The following is a 15274-nucleotide window of genomic DNA, read 5'->3' on the forward strand; positions in this document are numbered from 1 at the left end:
CGATTGTGGCCGTTTTGGCCCCAATCGAGGCCTAAACGGCCCAAAATGTTTTAAAATCAGGTGGGCGGGTCCACCTGACTTGGGGGAACTACCAGACTGCCGTTCCAGTGCATTCCCCCTCAAAATGAGCCCTGATGCTGACTTTGATAGACCAATGGGCTGATTCTATATAAGGCAGCTTCATGTGTTCATGGAGTCCTTCAGAGTAACAACCAATGAGGACCTGTTACCTGAAGGAAATTTTGCAGCCTCATGTGTGAGCAGAAATGCTTTCCCATTCCTGTACAACCTAAGTTCAGGGGTTTAGATCCAAACACACATGCACAGAGACAAACACATAATCTGCAGGAGTTTGCACAGTGGCACAAAGTTTATTGGCCCTTACACATCCTTATTATTAAGCAAGTGGCAAAAGTAATATGAAACATGATCTGTAATAGATAGTCTGTAAAAGGCACATTTTCCATCTTTAGGTAAACAAGGTATAGGTGCAATTGTCACATCACTAATGCATTGTATGAAATTGCCCCCTTTGTTTGTTTATTTGTTTCAGTATGTAGTTTATAACTAGTGAAGCCGTCTGACTGTAACTGCTCCACATACAGTCTCACCTCTATTGTGAACTCAGTAGGCAGTCAGGAAGCCCCAGTGTTTCATCCTTATCCTTGTATTGCAGATGGAGGAGAGGGTGCTAATACTGGTCCCCTTACAGGGTTGTTGTGTGATTACTTATTTTAAGTGTCTCGAACATTTGAATCTTCATACAAAGTCACAGTTAATTATTTTTTTAAAAATTCATAGTCCAGGGTATACAAACAATAACAATTCATTCCCGTTTTAAAGAATGTGTTCAAATACCTTGTCTTTTTGTACTCTGGACAGTATTATGTGCAGAATTTCAAAATGACATCTAGACTTCAGTCTGAAGAGAGAATATAGCTGATATATCAGTGTGCTTGCTGAAACTGTAAACATGGGGTTTTTGGAAGCAGATAGCAGTGGGAATCTGTTATACTGTGCAATTGTTTTCGTGCAGGTTTTTGCAGTTAGCGGTGGTTCATTCACTTCTGATAGGAGCAAATGCTGTTTGTCTGTGTTGTAATAATTTATCAATCTGCATATGCTTTATTGACCATCAGACATGTGCATTTTCTGTGGACTAGTGCGGCTTGAATTTGTGTTGTGACCTCTCATGCATTTAACTTGTATATAGGACTTGTGCATAGGACTTGTTCAGTTTATTGCAGCATTTTGGGTGTCACAGGTTCTTATTTATCCCGGCTGTGTTGTGGTTGTTCCTGTAGTTATTTGCCTTGTGTTGGTTCCAGGGAAGCTGCTCGCGAGTGTCGCAGGAAGAAGAAGGAGTATGTCAAATGTCTTGAAAACCGTGTGGCTGTGCTTGAAAATCAAAACAAGACTCTCATTGAGGAACTCAAGGCCCTCAAAGATCTTTATTGCCATAAAGCAGAATAACTGGCATTTGGCCGTGGACATTTTTGCTATGAATGCAAATCAAGGCATGAGATGAAGCAATTCTACAGATTGCCATGTGACCCTTGAGGGAGGGGCAGGAAGTGGCCCTTGTGATACCCGTTTTCTTAGATGTTTTCTAAACAGTCGGGGTTGTTTCAAAAACCATCACGTCCCCTGTGTTATACTGCGCTTTCGTCACTCTGCATTCTCCCCCTACCCCGGGTAGCATGCCCAAAAATGTGTATTTCTTTGCCCTTTTTACTTCTGCTTTTTCCAGGGAAGCTGCAAAAGAGTGTCGACGGCGGAAGAAAGAATACGTGAAATGTCTGGAGAGTCGTGTTGCGATGTTAGAAGTTCAGAACAAGAAACTTATAGAAGAGTTAGAAACCCTAAAAGACATTTGCTCTTCCAAGACAGACTAGTGTCAGTATTGAAACTGTGAACTGACTACAGCATGTATCGATGCATCTGCAGCCAATGTCTAGTTGACAAGAATTATGACTTTTCCTCTGTATCATTTGACCTCTTCTCCAGCCTTTAACATTCCTGAAACACTTTGCTGCATTTCTGTAGATTCTTAGTTGAAACTTCAGGTCTTGTTGTCATCCAGAAAAGAGTCCAACATTTAAGGCAGTGTGTGTTCCAATGTTTCAAAACGCAACAGTCGCAAGAACTGCTCTTCTGCCCAATATCTGCATTAATTATATTTTTGTGTGTGATTTTGTTAGTGTCCTACATGCACCAGTATTTTAAAGTGATCAAAGATAACGCATCCAACACAATAAAATGGAAACCACCCAAAGTATCTCAGGAAAGAGTTATTAAAAAAGTATGTTGTTATGACATACATGTATTAGAATACTAGTTTACAGATGACTTTATGGCATATTTTTATATTCATCGCTTTGTGAAGAAATATTGTATTGCTGTCACTGAGTGCCATGGTTGAAACTAGTTTTTTAAATAGAACCATGTTGGTTAAACTTTGTAGTGTTTGCTGTTTCTTTGAAGACTGGGCCCAGCTAAAAACTTCTAAAATGAATGGTATATGTTGTGAAGCGTTTCTGCAGATGTGCTTCATGTGTGTCACAAACACACAACCAGTTCCATTCCTCCAATACTGTTATACTGTTATTTATTTATTTTTCATTTAAAACATTTATTAGCTACCTTTCTGCTTTATGGCACTCGAAGTAGCTTACGATGTAAACAACACAACAAACACAAAAATGCATAAAAAACCACATTTTAAGATTACAATTTAAGACTGGCAATTTAAATCAATTTAAGACTGATCTTTAAAAAGAGCTCGTACATGTTCTCATTGTCTGCTACTGAAAATTAATACTCCTTTTTTTAAAAAAAGTTCTACATGGTATTGATTCTCCTGTTTGCTAAATTAGGCCCTTCATGCCCACTTTTTAAAGGTATTCCACATGACATCTGTAAACACTGAGAGTCACTGCATGGCTGTATCACATTCACAGTGCTGAAATAGCCTTGGGCAAGCATGTGCACATGGGGTGGGGATTGCTGAATTGTGTTGGGGACATAATTAAGCCTTGGGATCGTGGTTTATCTCTCTTCTACCAGTTAAGTGGAAATCAGCTGAATATTTTTCCTTCATTTTTGTTAATTGTGGTTTTACAGTTGTGTAGCCTGTTCTTTCTTGTGTTTCCTCCTCCTCCTTCAGTACAGACCTCATTTCTGTGTTCAATAAGCAAGAAATTCAGTGGCATTTTCCATTGATCTGGAGCTCCGAGGAAAAAGACAAAGTGATAGAGAGCACATGGTGACCTTGAACAAAGCTTTGCAGTACAAACAAACGGGCTGAGGAGGATTTCCGGTTGAGTGACTGCAATGCTGCTTCCTTTCCCTATGGCAACATCTGTGGGCATTACTTAACACCTACAGATAAACACGCTGCAATATAATTATGATTCCAATGGCTCTGCAAACCAATAATCTGGACTGTTTCTTTCATTGTACTGCTGGATAAGGAATAGTAGAACAGATAAATATGTCCATTCCAAAAACAGCCCTGTCAGATGATGAGCTATGGATGTGTGCTGTAACTGATTAAAGTTTATTCTTCCATTTAAAAAAGAAAAAAATGCAATTAACAATGGGCATTCTGCCGATTTATGTAATAAGTGTTGGAACTGCTTCTAACAGTTCTAGAGATTTGCAAAGCAGTTGGTTATGGCAAATGTATAAGAATAACTTCCAAGTTCATCTGGCAAAAAGACAAGATTTTTGTATTCTTACAAAGTTTGCATGAAATACTTATATGTGTCACATAAGACAGGTCACTCTTGTTTGCTCTACACAGGTTGTAATTTGAAGTAGAAAAAGAGCAGATTTACAAGCCTACTCAATGAACGCATGGGCCTGGATCCAATGACTCCCTTAGTTGGATCTGAAGAGTCTCTTCTGTTAAGATTTTATGCAATAGAGAAACAGTGGAAGGCAGCCACTGGAACTAACTAATGGGAATCTGCAGGAAGGAATTGGAATCCCATGTCAATTTAAAGCAGGTTATTTGATTAACCACATTGCTTGTGTCTTCAAGGTAGAAAGACTCAAGGAATGTTCTTTTATATATTGCAGTTAATAGGCAATGACTCATGATTGGTGTATGCAGTTAGTTTAGAGTATCCTTAAAGGTAAAGTCTGTCACCAAGTTCATACCTCTAGCCAGAAATACTAACAGAGGAACATGTCTAAGATAAATCAAGTAGTAGTTGTGTTTGCAGGGGAGGGGGCTTGCTTAGAAACAGGAATTTTAGGGAAACGTGGGTATGCTATTTTACAAATCTTTCATAACTGATCACTAGCTGAAAAAAACGGTGTTTATGTTTGTTAAAGGACTTTACCTATTCCTCCGCTGTCACAACATTGGATTGCATTTTTACAAACAGTTATTCCCAGAGGCCAGTTTTGGAGTTCAGCAGTTCACACAAGCAGTGTTTTGTGTCTCACAGAAAATTAAAAGCAAAGAAGATTTTGGTTGTTAAAACATTCATTTTATAGACATTTTATTTGCACGCCCATGTGCTACAGTGTTCGTCATGTCTTCAACTGACTATGTGAGGTAAGCCATTGTTTTTGTTTTACAGAGAAGGTTCTGATGCTGGAGACAATAACTGGCCCAAAGTCTCCTGATCTGAGTCCAGTTCTGTCTATGTTAATACATAATCCAATTTCTTCAGTGAAAAAGAGTAGTCTGTTGTATGATTTTGTTTTGCTACTACTTGACTAACTGGTTTGGATCCTGCCTACAGCTTCTACGGACAGAAGGATTTCCATCTAGGGCAATGCAAATTTCCTGCCTCCCTATTCCTGCTGCACCTCGTCATACGCTCTGAAATGCTGCTCCTGGGTGATGGGGGACTACCAGGAATATCTGGTGGGTAAATAGGAGGTCTGCTATGGAAAGGGGGAGTCCCCCCTTCATGCGCCTATGTGGAAATTTCAACCCACTGTTCTCATTAGCATTGGGATGCAGCAAGATGCAACTTTCAGTATGTAAGGCTTTGAATATGGTTCCCTTACAGGTCGCAATACTCTCAATTTCCATTGCGCATCATACTTTTCATGTCTCATATGACTGGTGTGTATTTGGGAAATAGGCATCATGCAGGCAAATGGGAAAGCTCTGTCCTGCTAAGTCTCTGGCAGTCAAATGGCAGCCGCAAGGGGAACGAAATACTGTTAACTACTGTGGCTTTTCCTGCCCTTTCATGCTAGTGGTGGTTATCCCATGATGGTTAGAACACTTGTTATGGTTCTGTCTTGGCATCCCTCCAAGTTATTGTTCATTGCTATGTTCATTGTTGTTTTGGCCACTTGTAATTTCTGTGTGGTCTAAAATCTGACACTTTGCAGTGGCAGCTGCAACCACATTTGAGGGCTGCCCTGTCATATATCGTCAGGCTTTGAACACATCAAAAGCTTTACCAGATGTGTTAATGACACTTGTTAAAAACCATCCTGGGGAGAAATAGTGTGAAAGGTGGGAGGGGACTTCTGTTAACTTCAAACTACAACAGTGCATGTTTCAATTATGTACTCCCTCCCCACTGGCTTTGTCCTAGAACTTACATGTTACTTTGGAGGAGGGAAGCAACACTACAGTGACCTGACAAAGAGCGGTGAGTTTTTCAAAATAAACCTGAGGACTAAGGCTGGTGACTTGGTTGCAACAAAAGATTCTCCAGGGATCCAATCTTAAATAGATTTTTTTCTAAAATCAGTGGTCTAAGGATGAGGTAGGGCCGTGGCTCAGTGGTGGAGCATGAATTTTGCACACAGAAAGTTTCAGATTCAGCCCCTGCCTTCTCCAGTCACAAGGCTTTGACTCTTGAAAGCTCTGGTGGTGGAAAGTTCCTTCAAATGAAAGCTGACATCTGGCGATTCCTGCTGGGGTTTTCAAGGCAAGGGGCGAGCAACGGTGGTGTGCCGTTGCTGACATCTGTTTAGCAATCCTGGTCATCTTTAGAGGTCTCCCATCCAATTACTAACTGAGGCTGACGCTGCTGAGCTTCCGAGATCTGACTCTTAACCACTATACCAACCTTTTTTTTTTTTTTGAAAATTTTTATTGGGTTAGGATCAATTATTTTCACATTACAATCAATTCTCCCATTTCCCAATTTCTAACCCCCTCCCTTTCCCCCCCTTTTTGTTGACTTCCAACAGTTTTCCAACCCTTTGTCCCTTTTCCCTTACTCTTTATATATTCCTCTATCTAATCAAATGTATATTCTCCTTTTATTCTAAGCAATACTTCTTTGACTATTTTTAATACTCTGTACCCATAATAGATAAACAATTTATCCCATAATTCCGTTTTCAAATATTTCTGTATAACGTAAACTATATAAACTATATAAGCCATACAATCATATAAATCAACCAACTTAACTTATACTCTATATATTATTCATTCTATCTTCTTCTTTCTGTTTTAGTTATATTTGTTTACATTAATATTTTATATATGATATCAATCAATTTGACTCATATATACCTTCATATAAACATATTCAGTTTGGTACATTGTACAGAATCAGAAAGAAAATATTATTAGTTAGTCAATCCTTATAGTTAACCCTTATGGTTAGTTATTTTCTATCAATATTCTATTTATTATTCTATATATATCAATCTAATAACATAACTGCTTAGAGATTCATTTTTACCTCTTCTCCCCCCCGGTAAAGTCACCCCCCTCTGCATTTTATTATATTTCAATAGTTCTCAAACTGCCACAGTTCTCCTCCCACCTCCCATTTCTTCTCCAAATATTGTTTCAGCTTCTCCCAGTCTGTGTTAAACTGTCCTGGGTCCAGATTTCTCAGTTTTCTTGTCATTTTATCCATTTCTGCCATATACAACAATTTGAACCACTATACCAACCTGATGTCATGTCTCCTGTCTACTTCAGTCTGTGGTAAAACAATCCTTCAGGCATTTGTTTTTATCAGTGTGAGCCAAAGCACGAGCCTTTTTGTGGTTACAAAGACCTCATAACTCCAATTTCAAAAAGAAGAAATGTATTAGTATATAAGCATTCCGTATATGCAAAAGCACGAGTACAGCTGAACAACAACAACTGAGCAAAGAAAAAAATAAGTGTAAACACTCAGCTCTCTTTCCCTAAATCTAAAATCAGGCTAGCCTAGGCTATCCAGGTCAGGGTCTCAAAAAGTTCATACCCTGAAAAACTTGTTGGTCTTTAAGGTGCTACTGAATTCAAATCTTGCTCTTCTAGTGCAAATCAACACAGCTACCCACCTGAAAGACTCGGAGGTGGAAGACCTCTGCCTGAGACCTTGGAGAACTGCCGGCAGCTGGAGTAGATGATGCTGACCTTGGTAAAGCCAATAGTCTTGACTCAGCACCTGGCAGCTTCAACGATCAAGTGGTACAGCTGCTGTTGCTATATGCACAAAAGTGTAAGATCGCTCCTGGGTCAGACTGAAGGTTCATCTAGCACAGCATCCAGCTTCTAGTAGGGTCCAACCAGGTGCTTCTCTACAAGCAGAGCATGAAGGCCTTAGCCCAATACACTGGCATACATTGGTATATTGTTCCTGAATCTAGGAGTTCCATTTAACAGTCATTGCTCATAGGCCATAATGCTTACTGTTCATTACTTTGTTCAGTCCTCTGTGAAAACCACTGCAGTTGATGGCCATTGCACAAGCTGTGGCAATGAATTAAGTATTTGTTTGAATAGTTTACTTTGCCTGTCTTAAATCTATCGTTCATCCATTTCAATGACATATAAAAGAAGAGGAGGGGCTCTAGCTCAGTGGTAGAGCACCTGCCTAGGTTCAATCTCTATTTCTTTTAAAGGGGTCTGATAGGGGTTGTGAGGGACTCTGTCCTAGACCTTGGAGAACTGCTGCCAGTCCCCACAGGCAACACTGACCTTGACGGACAGCTGGATCAGTACTTTGAGTGGGTGTTAAATTGTCCTGAAGGGCGGTATATAAATCAAATGTTTTTGTTACTGTTATTGTTATGTCGTTCCACAGGGTAGGGGCCACCACAGAGAAAGCCTCTGTACGGGCTGCTGTTGATTTTGCCCATGTGCAGGAGACCGTGTTCAAATGAGCGAAGCTGCCATGGAGGGACACCAGTTTAAACTCTTCTTGACAACCATGCAGATTAGAAAGCAAAAGTGAGATGCTCAGGATTATAGTAAGAACTAGCAAGTTGCACAAAACGATACAGGCCAGGGTGAGAGCTACTGCATATTGCCCTCTTCTGCTCTAAATGTTACTTGGCTGAACCAAAATGGCAGCTGTATTGGCTGCATGAATGCATTTGTGTTTTATGTGATGTGAGAAACTGCTTCAGTTTATTGTATCCATCTGTTTGCTATTTTGAAAAAGGTAAACTTTCAGACCTGCACAATGGCCACACCATTTCCTCTAACAGGGTCCAATAAAAGATCCTAATTGATTGATTTCGTTTTCCAAAATTTTAACCCAGAATACCTCTCCCACATAGACAATTGCTTCCACACTAGCCATTTTTCTGAAACGACAATCATTTGTTTAAATAGTTCATTATTTTCTTCGAAGGCTGTATTGCCCAGCAAGTGGATTTAGGAAAACTGCTGTTTGTCTTTGCATGAAAGATGATCAAAGAGGATCAGCAACAGAGAGCCAGTTTGGCATAGTGGTTAAGAGCAGCAGGAGTCTCATCTGGAAAACCAGGTTTGATCCCCTCTCCTCCACCGGAAGCCAGCTGGGTGACCTTGAGTCAGTCACAATTCTCTCAGAGTTCTCTCAGCCCCACCCACCTATGTGATTGGCGTGAAGATAACAATAACACATTTTGTAAACCACTCTGAGTGGGCATTAAGTTGTCCTGAAGGGTGGTATATAAATAAAATATTATTAAATTAATCCCCTATTGCCATATCTATTCAAACAGTTCAACACTGGAGTTATTTTATTTATAGTCCACCTTTCTTTTTACGTTTTATTACTTTCCAGTATCCTCTGCTGACCTCCCCCCCCCCCTTGATTTAAAATACCCTTGGGTATTTTGGTGATTTTTGGAATGTTGATTGGAATCCCGATGCCAGCTTGGCCAGTGCAAATGGGCAAAGTGCTACTAATGTTGCCTGGTGCTCCAGGGAAGGTATTTAATAACCTAGTTTTTGCATATTTACTCTTTTTTAATACATTATTTTAAAAAAATTGTTAGCAAAGAAAAGCCACAGACAAATCACTTTACTAATAGATCATACACAGTATTATTTGTAGCTGGAAAACCCCATTTATATCTCTGTGCTGAATTTTTCTCTTCTCTATCTGTTGCCCTGGGTTATATTGCAAGATTACTAAATTGACAGTGTAGACTTCATGTAGCATGTTCATAGCGCACATTACAATTTCTATATTGTTTTTACAATGTTCTATCAAGTTAGCTTTGGGTTTCTGCAGTATGTGATATATAGGGCTTGTACAGCAGCCAAAAAGCTGCTCTTGTCTTATACATAATGCATTTTTAAGTTTATACTAGTAATGTAAGTTTTGCTTACATTTTTCCTATGGCAAGCCTGGTAAATAATTTGCTGAATTACTCCATGAAAATCCAGCCATAATTAGTTTTAACATTTTCCTCTACTTTTTCTGTGAATAGTTCTACAGTAGAACAGCATTGCTGTTTCCGAGTGGGACAAAGTAGTCCCATGTGAAGGCTGTCTCGGTTCTAGTCCCTTAGTCAGTGCAAGTGGTTTAGGGAAGCTGCTGTGCTTTGATTTAGGAAAGCTGCTTTCTTTGTCTCAATGTAAAGAAGAACAAAAAAGGCCAGCAGCAAATTAATCCCTATTGCAATATATATGATGTAAGGCTGGCATTAGCCCTGACCTGTATAGTTCAGGAAATCCTGATCTCATCACGTCTTGGGAGCTAAGCAGGGTCAGCCTTAGTTAGTAATTGGAGGGGAGACCTCCATTGAAGACCAGGGTTGCAGAGGTGGGCAATGGCAAACCACCTCTTGTTAATCTCGTGCTATGAAAACCTTACCAGGGTCACCGTAAGTCAGCTATAACTTGACAGCACTCTCCACCACCACCAAGACTGATATTATAAAATGGAGAAGAAAATGGTGTAAGCTGCTTTGCGTCTCCACTGATGAGAAAGATAGGTATGGTTGCCAACTCCAGCTTGGGAAGTTCCTGGAGATTTGGGGGGAGGGGTGCCTGGAGAGGTGGAGTTTGGGAAAGAAGGGAGGTCATCAGCGATCTGATGCCATGGAGTCCATCCTCCAGACTAACCATTTCCTCCAGGGGAACTGATCAGTGTAGTTTGAAGATCACTTGTCATTCTGGGAGAACTAGGCTGCACCTGGGGGTTGGTAACCCTAGGTGGGATATAAATGAAGCAAAATTAAATTTTTATTTCTCTCTTTGATGTGAATTAAGTACCATTTGGAAAGGTGATGTGATTATCCATCCATTCTTCAAATGCTATATGAAATAGGCATTAAGATGTACTTCATCTTAAAGAGTGGTAACAGAATGCACTTGCTGTTTGTAGACCTCTTAAGGACTCTTTCAGTGTTCCTGGAACAACTCTTTTAACTTACTTTGACCTCTAGTTTGCAGTCCAAACCAATGTACATTGACACTTTCCTAAGCCCATTGATTTCAATGGATTTAGAACAATGTAAGTTTGCTTAGGATTGCACTATGAGGTGCTGCTGACACCTCCTTTTTCATAATGGGTTGGTCTGGTGATCTCTTGAGGGTGTTCACAGTTTTTTGATAACTTGGAACCGGTTGTGTTGTAATTGTACAATGCCATCTTGTGGACATAGAAGATCAAAAGTGCTGATAAATTTAACACAGATATTGGTACGTAACCAAGCATTCAAAAATTGAAATGTTGGAGGAGAGAACACCTTCTGTAACCGTGTGAAAATGGTTATCAATATACCCAAGGAACAAGTTTTGATCTAAATGTACGTATATTTGTGTGCATTTATGGCTCTAGCGGTAGATAAAGAAGTTGGCTTGATTGATACTCCAGTTGCCAGATTGTGCCTGTGAATTTCCATGCTGCTTACAGAATAAGCATGAGTTTAAGATCCTATGGAACCAACACAGCTGGTTTGAACTGTGATACACCCAGAGTGGTGCTTGTCTTGGATTAAGCACGCTGTTTGTCAGGTGCTTAAATGTTTCCTAGAGATGATGTCTGGCTGTGATGATCTGATTCTAACTAGGTTGTTTCCTCTATATCTTTCTGCATATTAATTAAAATTCTCATTGGCGAGAGAATGTCAAAGTGTTCCTGATTTTGTTCTTTGAGGGATATGGCATTACATGAATTAAATAATTCCTTTTCTGTGTAGAGGGGACATTCCTTAACAAAGAAGTAGTTGGCTGTGTTTAGGTATGTTTCCACGGACATGGCATAAGGCGTTTGAAGAACTAGGCCTTGGCGGTGAGAGAAAAGAAACATTGCACTTTAGAGTCATACGTTAGATAAAATGGATGCTTTATATTTTACCTTTTTTCCGCCTTCAGCACTAGGGTTGGACCCCAAGGATCTGCTTTGCTAGTGGTGGTGCTTTCCTGTGGCAGAAGGAACCTTCCTTTGATGCAAGGCATGTCTTCCATTGGGAAGACGCCTTTCACTGGAAGGAAGCACCTCTGCTAATTGAATGGATCAGCGGGATCTAACCCTTAAACTAGAACAGAATATTAGTGAATGCTGGATGGGAGCCAGTTTGGTGTAGTGGTTAAGAGCAGCAGGACTCTAATCTGGAGAACCGGGTTTGATTCCCCACTCCTCCACTTGAAGCCAGCTGGGTGACCTTGGGCTAGTCACAGCTCTGTCAGAGCTCTCTCAGCCCCACCCACCTCCCAGGGTGATTGTTGTGAGGAAAATATTAACACACTTTGTAAACCACTCTGAGTGGCCATTAAGTTGTCCTGAAGGGCAGTATAGAAATTGAATGTTGTTGTTATATAAGACGGCATTCCCTGTTTTTCCAGTATAAAATGTTTGAGAATCCTCTAGTGTTTTGCTGTAGTGATTTGGAAGTTCTGCCCTTGCTCCATGTAGGCTTAAATTAACTTGATTCAATGCCATTTGGATGACATGTAGAAGCACTACCAAGTATTAGAATGAAAAGTTATCATGTTCAGTAGAACGATCACATCATGGTTGTTTTAATAGCCACATGATCTTTAACTGTCTTGATATAAATATGTACATGGCGGCACCTCCATTGGAGTTTTTGCCAGGGAGAAAGCTGGCTAGTTGTCTTATTTTTTGTGTTTTAAAATCATCTTAAGGTTGGGTGTTCCTGACCTGGATAGGCCAGGTGAGCCTGATCTCATCAGATCTCAGAAGCTAAGTAGGATTGGCCTTCGTTACTAATTGGATGGGAGACCTCCAACAAAGATCAGGGTTGCAGAGCCAGGCAATGGCAAACTGCCTCTGATAGTCTCTTGCCATGAAACCCCACCAGGGGTTGCTACAAGTCAACTCTGACTTGAGGGCACCACACACACACAAGGTTGAGTGAGTGTGTAAAAAGCATGCTGGGTCATCATGTGCTAACATTTATTCTCTCTGTCACCGAGACTTTTCTCTTGCTTTAGAATCTTGATAATATTTAAATGTCAAAGTCGTTTTATACTTAGGACTTTAGATAAAAAGCTCAGCATGTCTGTAGTATATGATTGGCCTTGAATTTCAAAACATTAATTTTAAAAAAGAACAGTTTGCAACTTTGCAAGGTTATGCTTTCATCTTTATAATGAGTTTAGATTTAACTTCCTTGGTGCTGATGTTGCAAAAATGGAAGAATAAACATTTAAATAAAACAAGAAAGCACAATGTTGGATATTATGCTTCTATTCCTTATGCTGTATTTCTTCCTGTATATTGTGGAAAGAATAAGAGGGGGGCACAGACAAAGGGCTGGGGAGGGAATGACGGTAACCCATTCAACCAACCACCAAATGCTGATGTGCTACACACTTTCAGTGTTTCTTTAAGAAGGCAAACGGGCTCCCTGAGACAGTTTTAGGTCAGATGAGCGCCCTAAGCCCCTCTCCTCCTGCATGGTGGTTTCAATCAGAATTGCGCCCCCTTGCACCTGAGTTCTAACCATACACATCTGGTTTGACAAGACATAGCACATACCCAGAAATTGTGAGTTTTCTTCATTTATAGTCTGCTTTTCTTGCTGAGATTCAAGGCAGATTACATAGTTAAAAACAATGAAGAAGAGTTGGTTTTATACTCTGCCCTTCACTACCCAAAGGAGTCTCGGAGTGGCTTATAATCACCTTCCCTTCCTCCCCCCACATCAGTCACCCTGCGAGGTGGGTAGGGCTGAGAGAGCCCCAAGAAGCTGTGACTGACCCAAGGTCACCGAGCTGGCTTCGAGTGGAGGAGTGGGGAATCAAACCCGGTTCTTCCGATTAGAGTCCTGGTGCTCTTAACCTCTACACCAAACTGGCAATAGAAATAGAACAGAAAATATAATGAACAAGGCAATAAAAAACCCAGATGACAGCATTAGAGAAAACATGTAGTTAGGCCCTAGGATATAATTCTGTGGTTGATAATAATACACATTTATAGAGTGCTTTTGAAAGTGTTTAAGGCGCTCCATCTTTGTTTTCACGCAAAAATGTGCATCCTGACTTTCCAATATCACTAGGTCCACTTTTTAAAAAAGGGTATTTTCTTTGTTTTGCTGCAACCTAAAAAAATAGCCAGCATTTCCTACCTGGGAAGGAAGAAAAAAGAACTCTGTGCGCAAAGGGGTTTAGTATGAAGACTGCAAGGAAGAGGGGAAAGGCACGGATGGGCCACCGTGAATTGTCAAGAAAACTTTGCAGGTTCTCTGGTTTTGTTTTTAGAAGGCAGAAATTACTGTGGCAGTTTTACCTTGAAGCAGGGGTCATTTCGTAGAAAAAGAGCTGGAGGAACTCATTAGCATAACCCATTAGCATGACTCATTAGCATATGCCATGCCCCCTTGACATCACTGGAAATGTGTTGTTAGCATAACTGATTTGCATATGCCACACCCCCTGACATCACCTATCCTGGCTGTTTTGGACCCAATCCTGGCCATTCAGGACCGAAATTGGGCCCAAAATGGCAAAAAGGGGCTGAAAATGGCCAAAAAGGGGCCCAAAATGGTCAGGATCAGGCAGCTGCTGAACAGGAGAGTGATCCACCACCTGCCAGAGGCCTGATCCGGGCCGTTTCGGCCCCAATCCAGGACGAAATGGGCCCAAAATGGCTGAGAGGTGGGCGGGGCCACCTGACGCGTGACCTCTTTCGGGAACTGCCGGAACTGCATTCCTCCTCGAAACGACCCCTGCCTTGAAGACTTGATCCTGCCTTATGATGAATCAGACCATTGGCCCATCAAGGTCAGCATTGTCTACTCAGACTTTTAGGATGCTGGAGGTTGAACCTGGAACTATCATCAGGCCTAGCAATTTCTCTTCCACTGAGCCACAAGTTCAGAGAGAAAGAGACTGGCCCAAGATCAGCCAGTAAGTTTCATGAACGTGGGTCTGCACTTGCACTCCCTGCTGTCCAAATAACGCCCCTGCAGACAATACATCTGTTGTCTAGTCCATTTACGTGCTGATTGACACTGCCTACTAGCATACATTCTTCAGCATCACTTAGTCTGTGTGTGCAGGCCAGGTAACATGCAAATATCCCATTGGCATGCCATTTGTACACAACCATCAGGGTCCATGTACTTTTATCTTTTAAAATTCATGTTAACTATAACACTTCTATAAAATATATCTAAAATAATACCTCTTACTGAAAATGATTAGGTCGCCACTACAGGAAATCCATTGCAGCCAAATGGGAATACAAAGCATTGTTGGTTTTTTCCCCCCAAATAACTTTGCGTTAGGAAAAAAGGATTTTTTTCCAGATTAAAACCACCAGAGGGAGCCCAATTGCTTTTGCATCTGGTGTATTCTGGGGCCTTGCAAAAATCTTTGCAGCCCCAAATCCAAGCAAGTTATGCAGCCCAGCAACAGAAGTTAATTTTCTTCATGATTACAGGGTGATAGAGGTGTAGCCAGTTTCCTGGGGGTAAAGTGTAGATGACTGGGAAAGGCAATGGCAAACCACCCCGTAACAAAAGTCTGCCAAGAAAACGTGATGCGACTTCCCCCCATGAGTCAGTAATGACTTGATGCTTGCACAGGGGACTACCTTTACCTTTAGGGGTGTAGCCATTACATTATTTCCTACATTATGTTTTTAGA

The 15274-nt window shown here is 40.8% G+C and overlaps 1 protein-coding gene across 6 annotated transcripts in view; it reads left to right on the forward strand.

Annotated features, from left to right (window-relative positions):
* The window catches only part of CREM (cAMP responsive element modulator), a 37546-nt gene extending 35090 nt beyond the window's left edge, over window positions 1-2456 (forward strand). For 4 of the 6 annotated variants that reach the window (XM_054991125.1, XM_054991127.1, XM_054991128.1 and 1 more), the window contains one exon: window positions 1329-1857. In XM_054991125.1, coding sequence (XP_054847100.1) covers window positions 1329-1473 — 145 coding nt within the window. In that variant the 3' untranslated portion in view covers window positions 1474-1857. Of the gene's footprint in view, window positions 1-1328 lie in introns of all 6 variants that reach the window. The other 2 variants (XM_054991126.1, XM_054991129.1) reach the window with 1 other exon arrangement.
* The last annotated feature ends 12818 nt before the right edge of the window (window positions 2457-15274 follow it).

The sequence above is a fragment of the Eublepharis macularius genome, chromosome 11 (genome assembly GCF_028583425.1).
Source record: "Eublepharis macularius isolate TG4126 chromosome 11, MPM_Emac_v1.0, whole genome shotgun sequence".
Taxonomy (NCBI): Eukaryota; Metazoa; Chordata; class Lepidosauria; order Squamata; family Eublepharidae; genus Eublepharis; species Eublepharis macularius.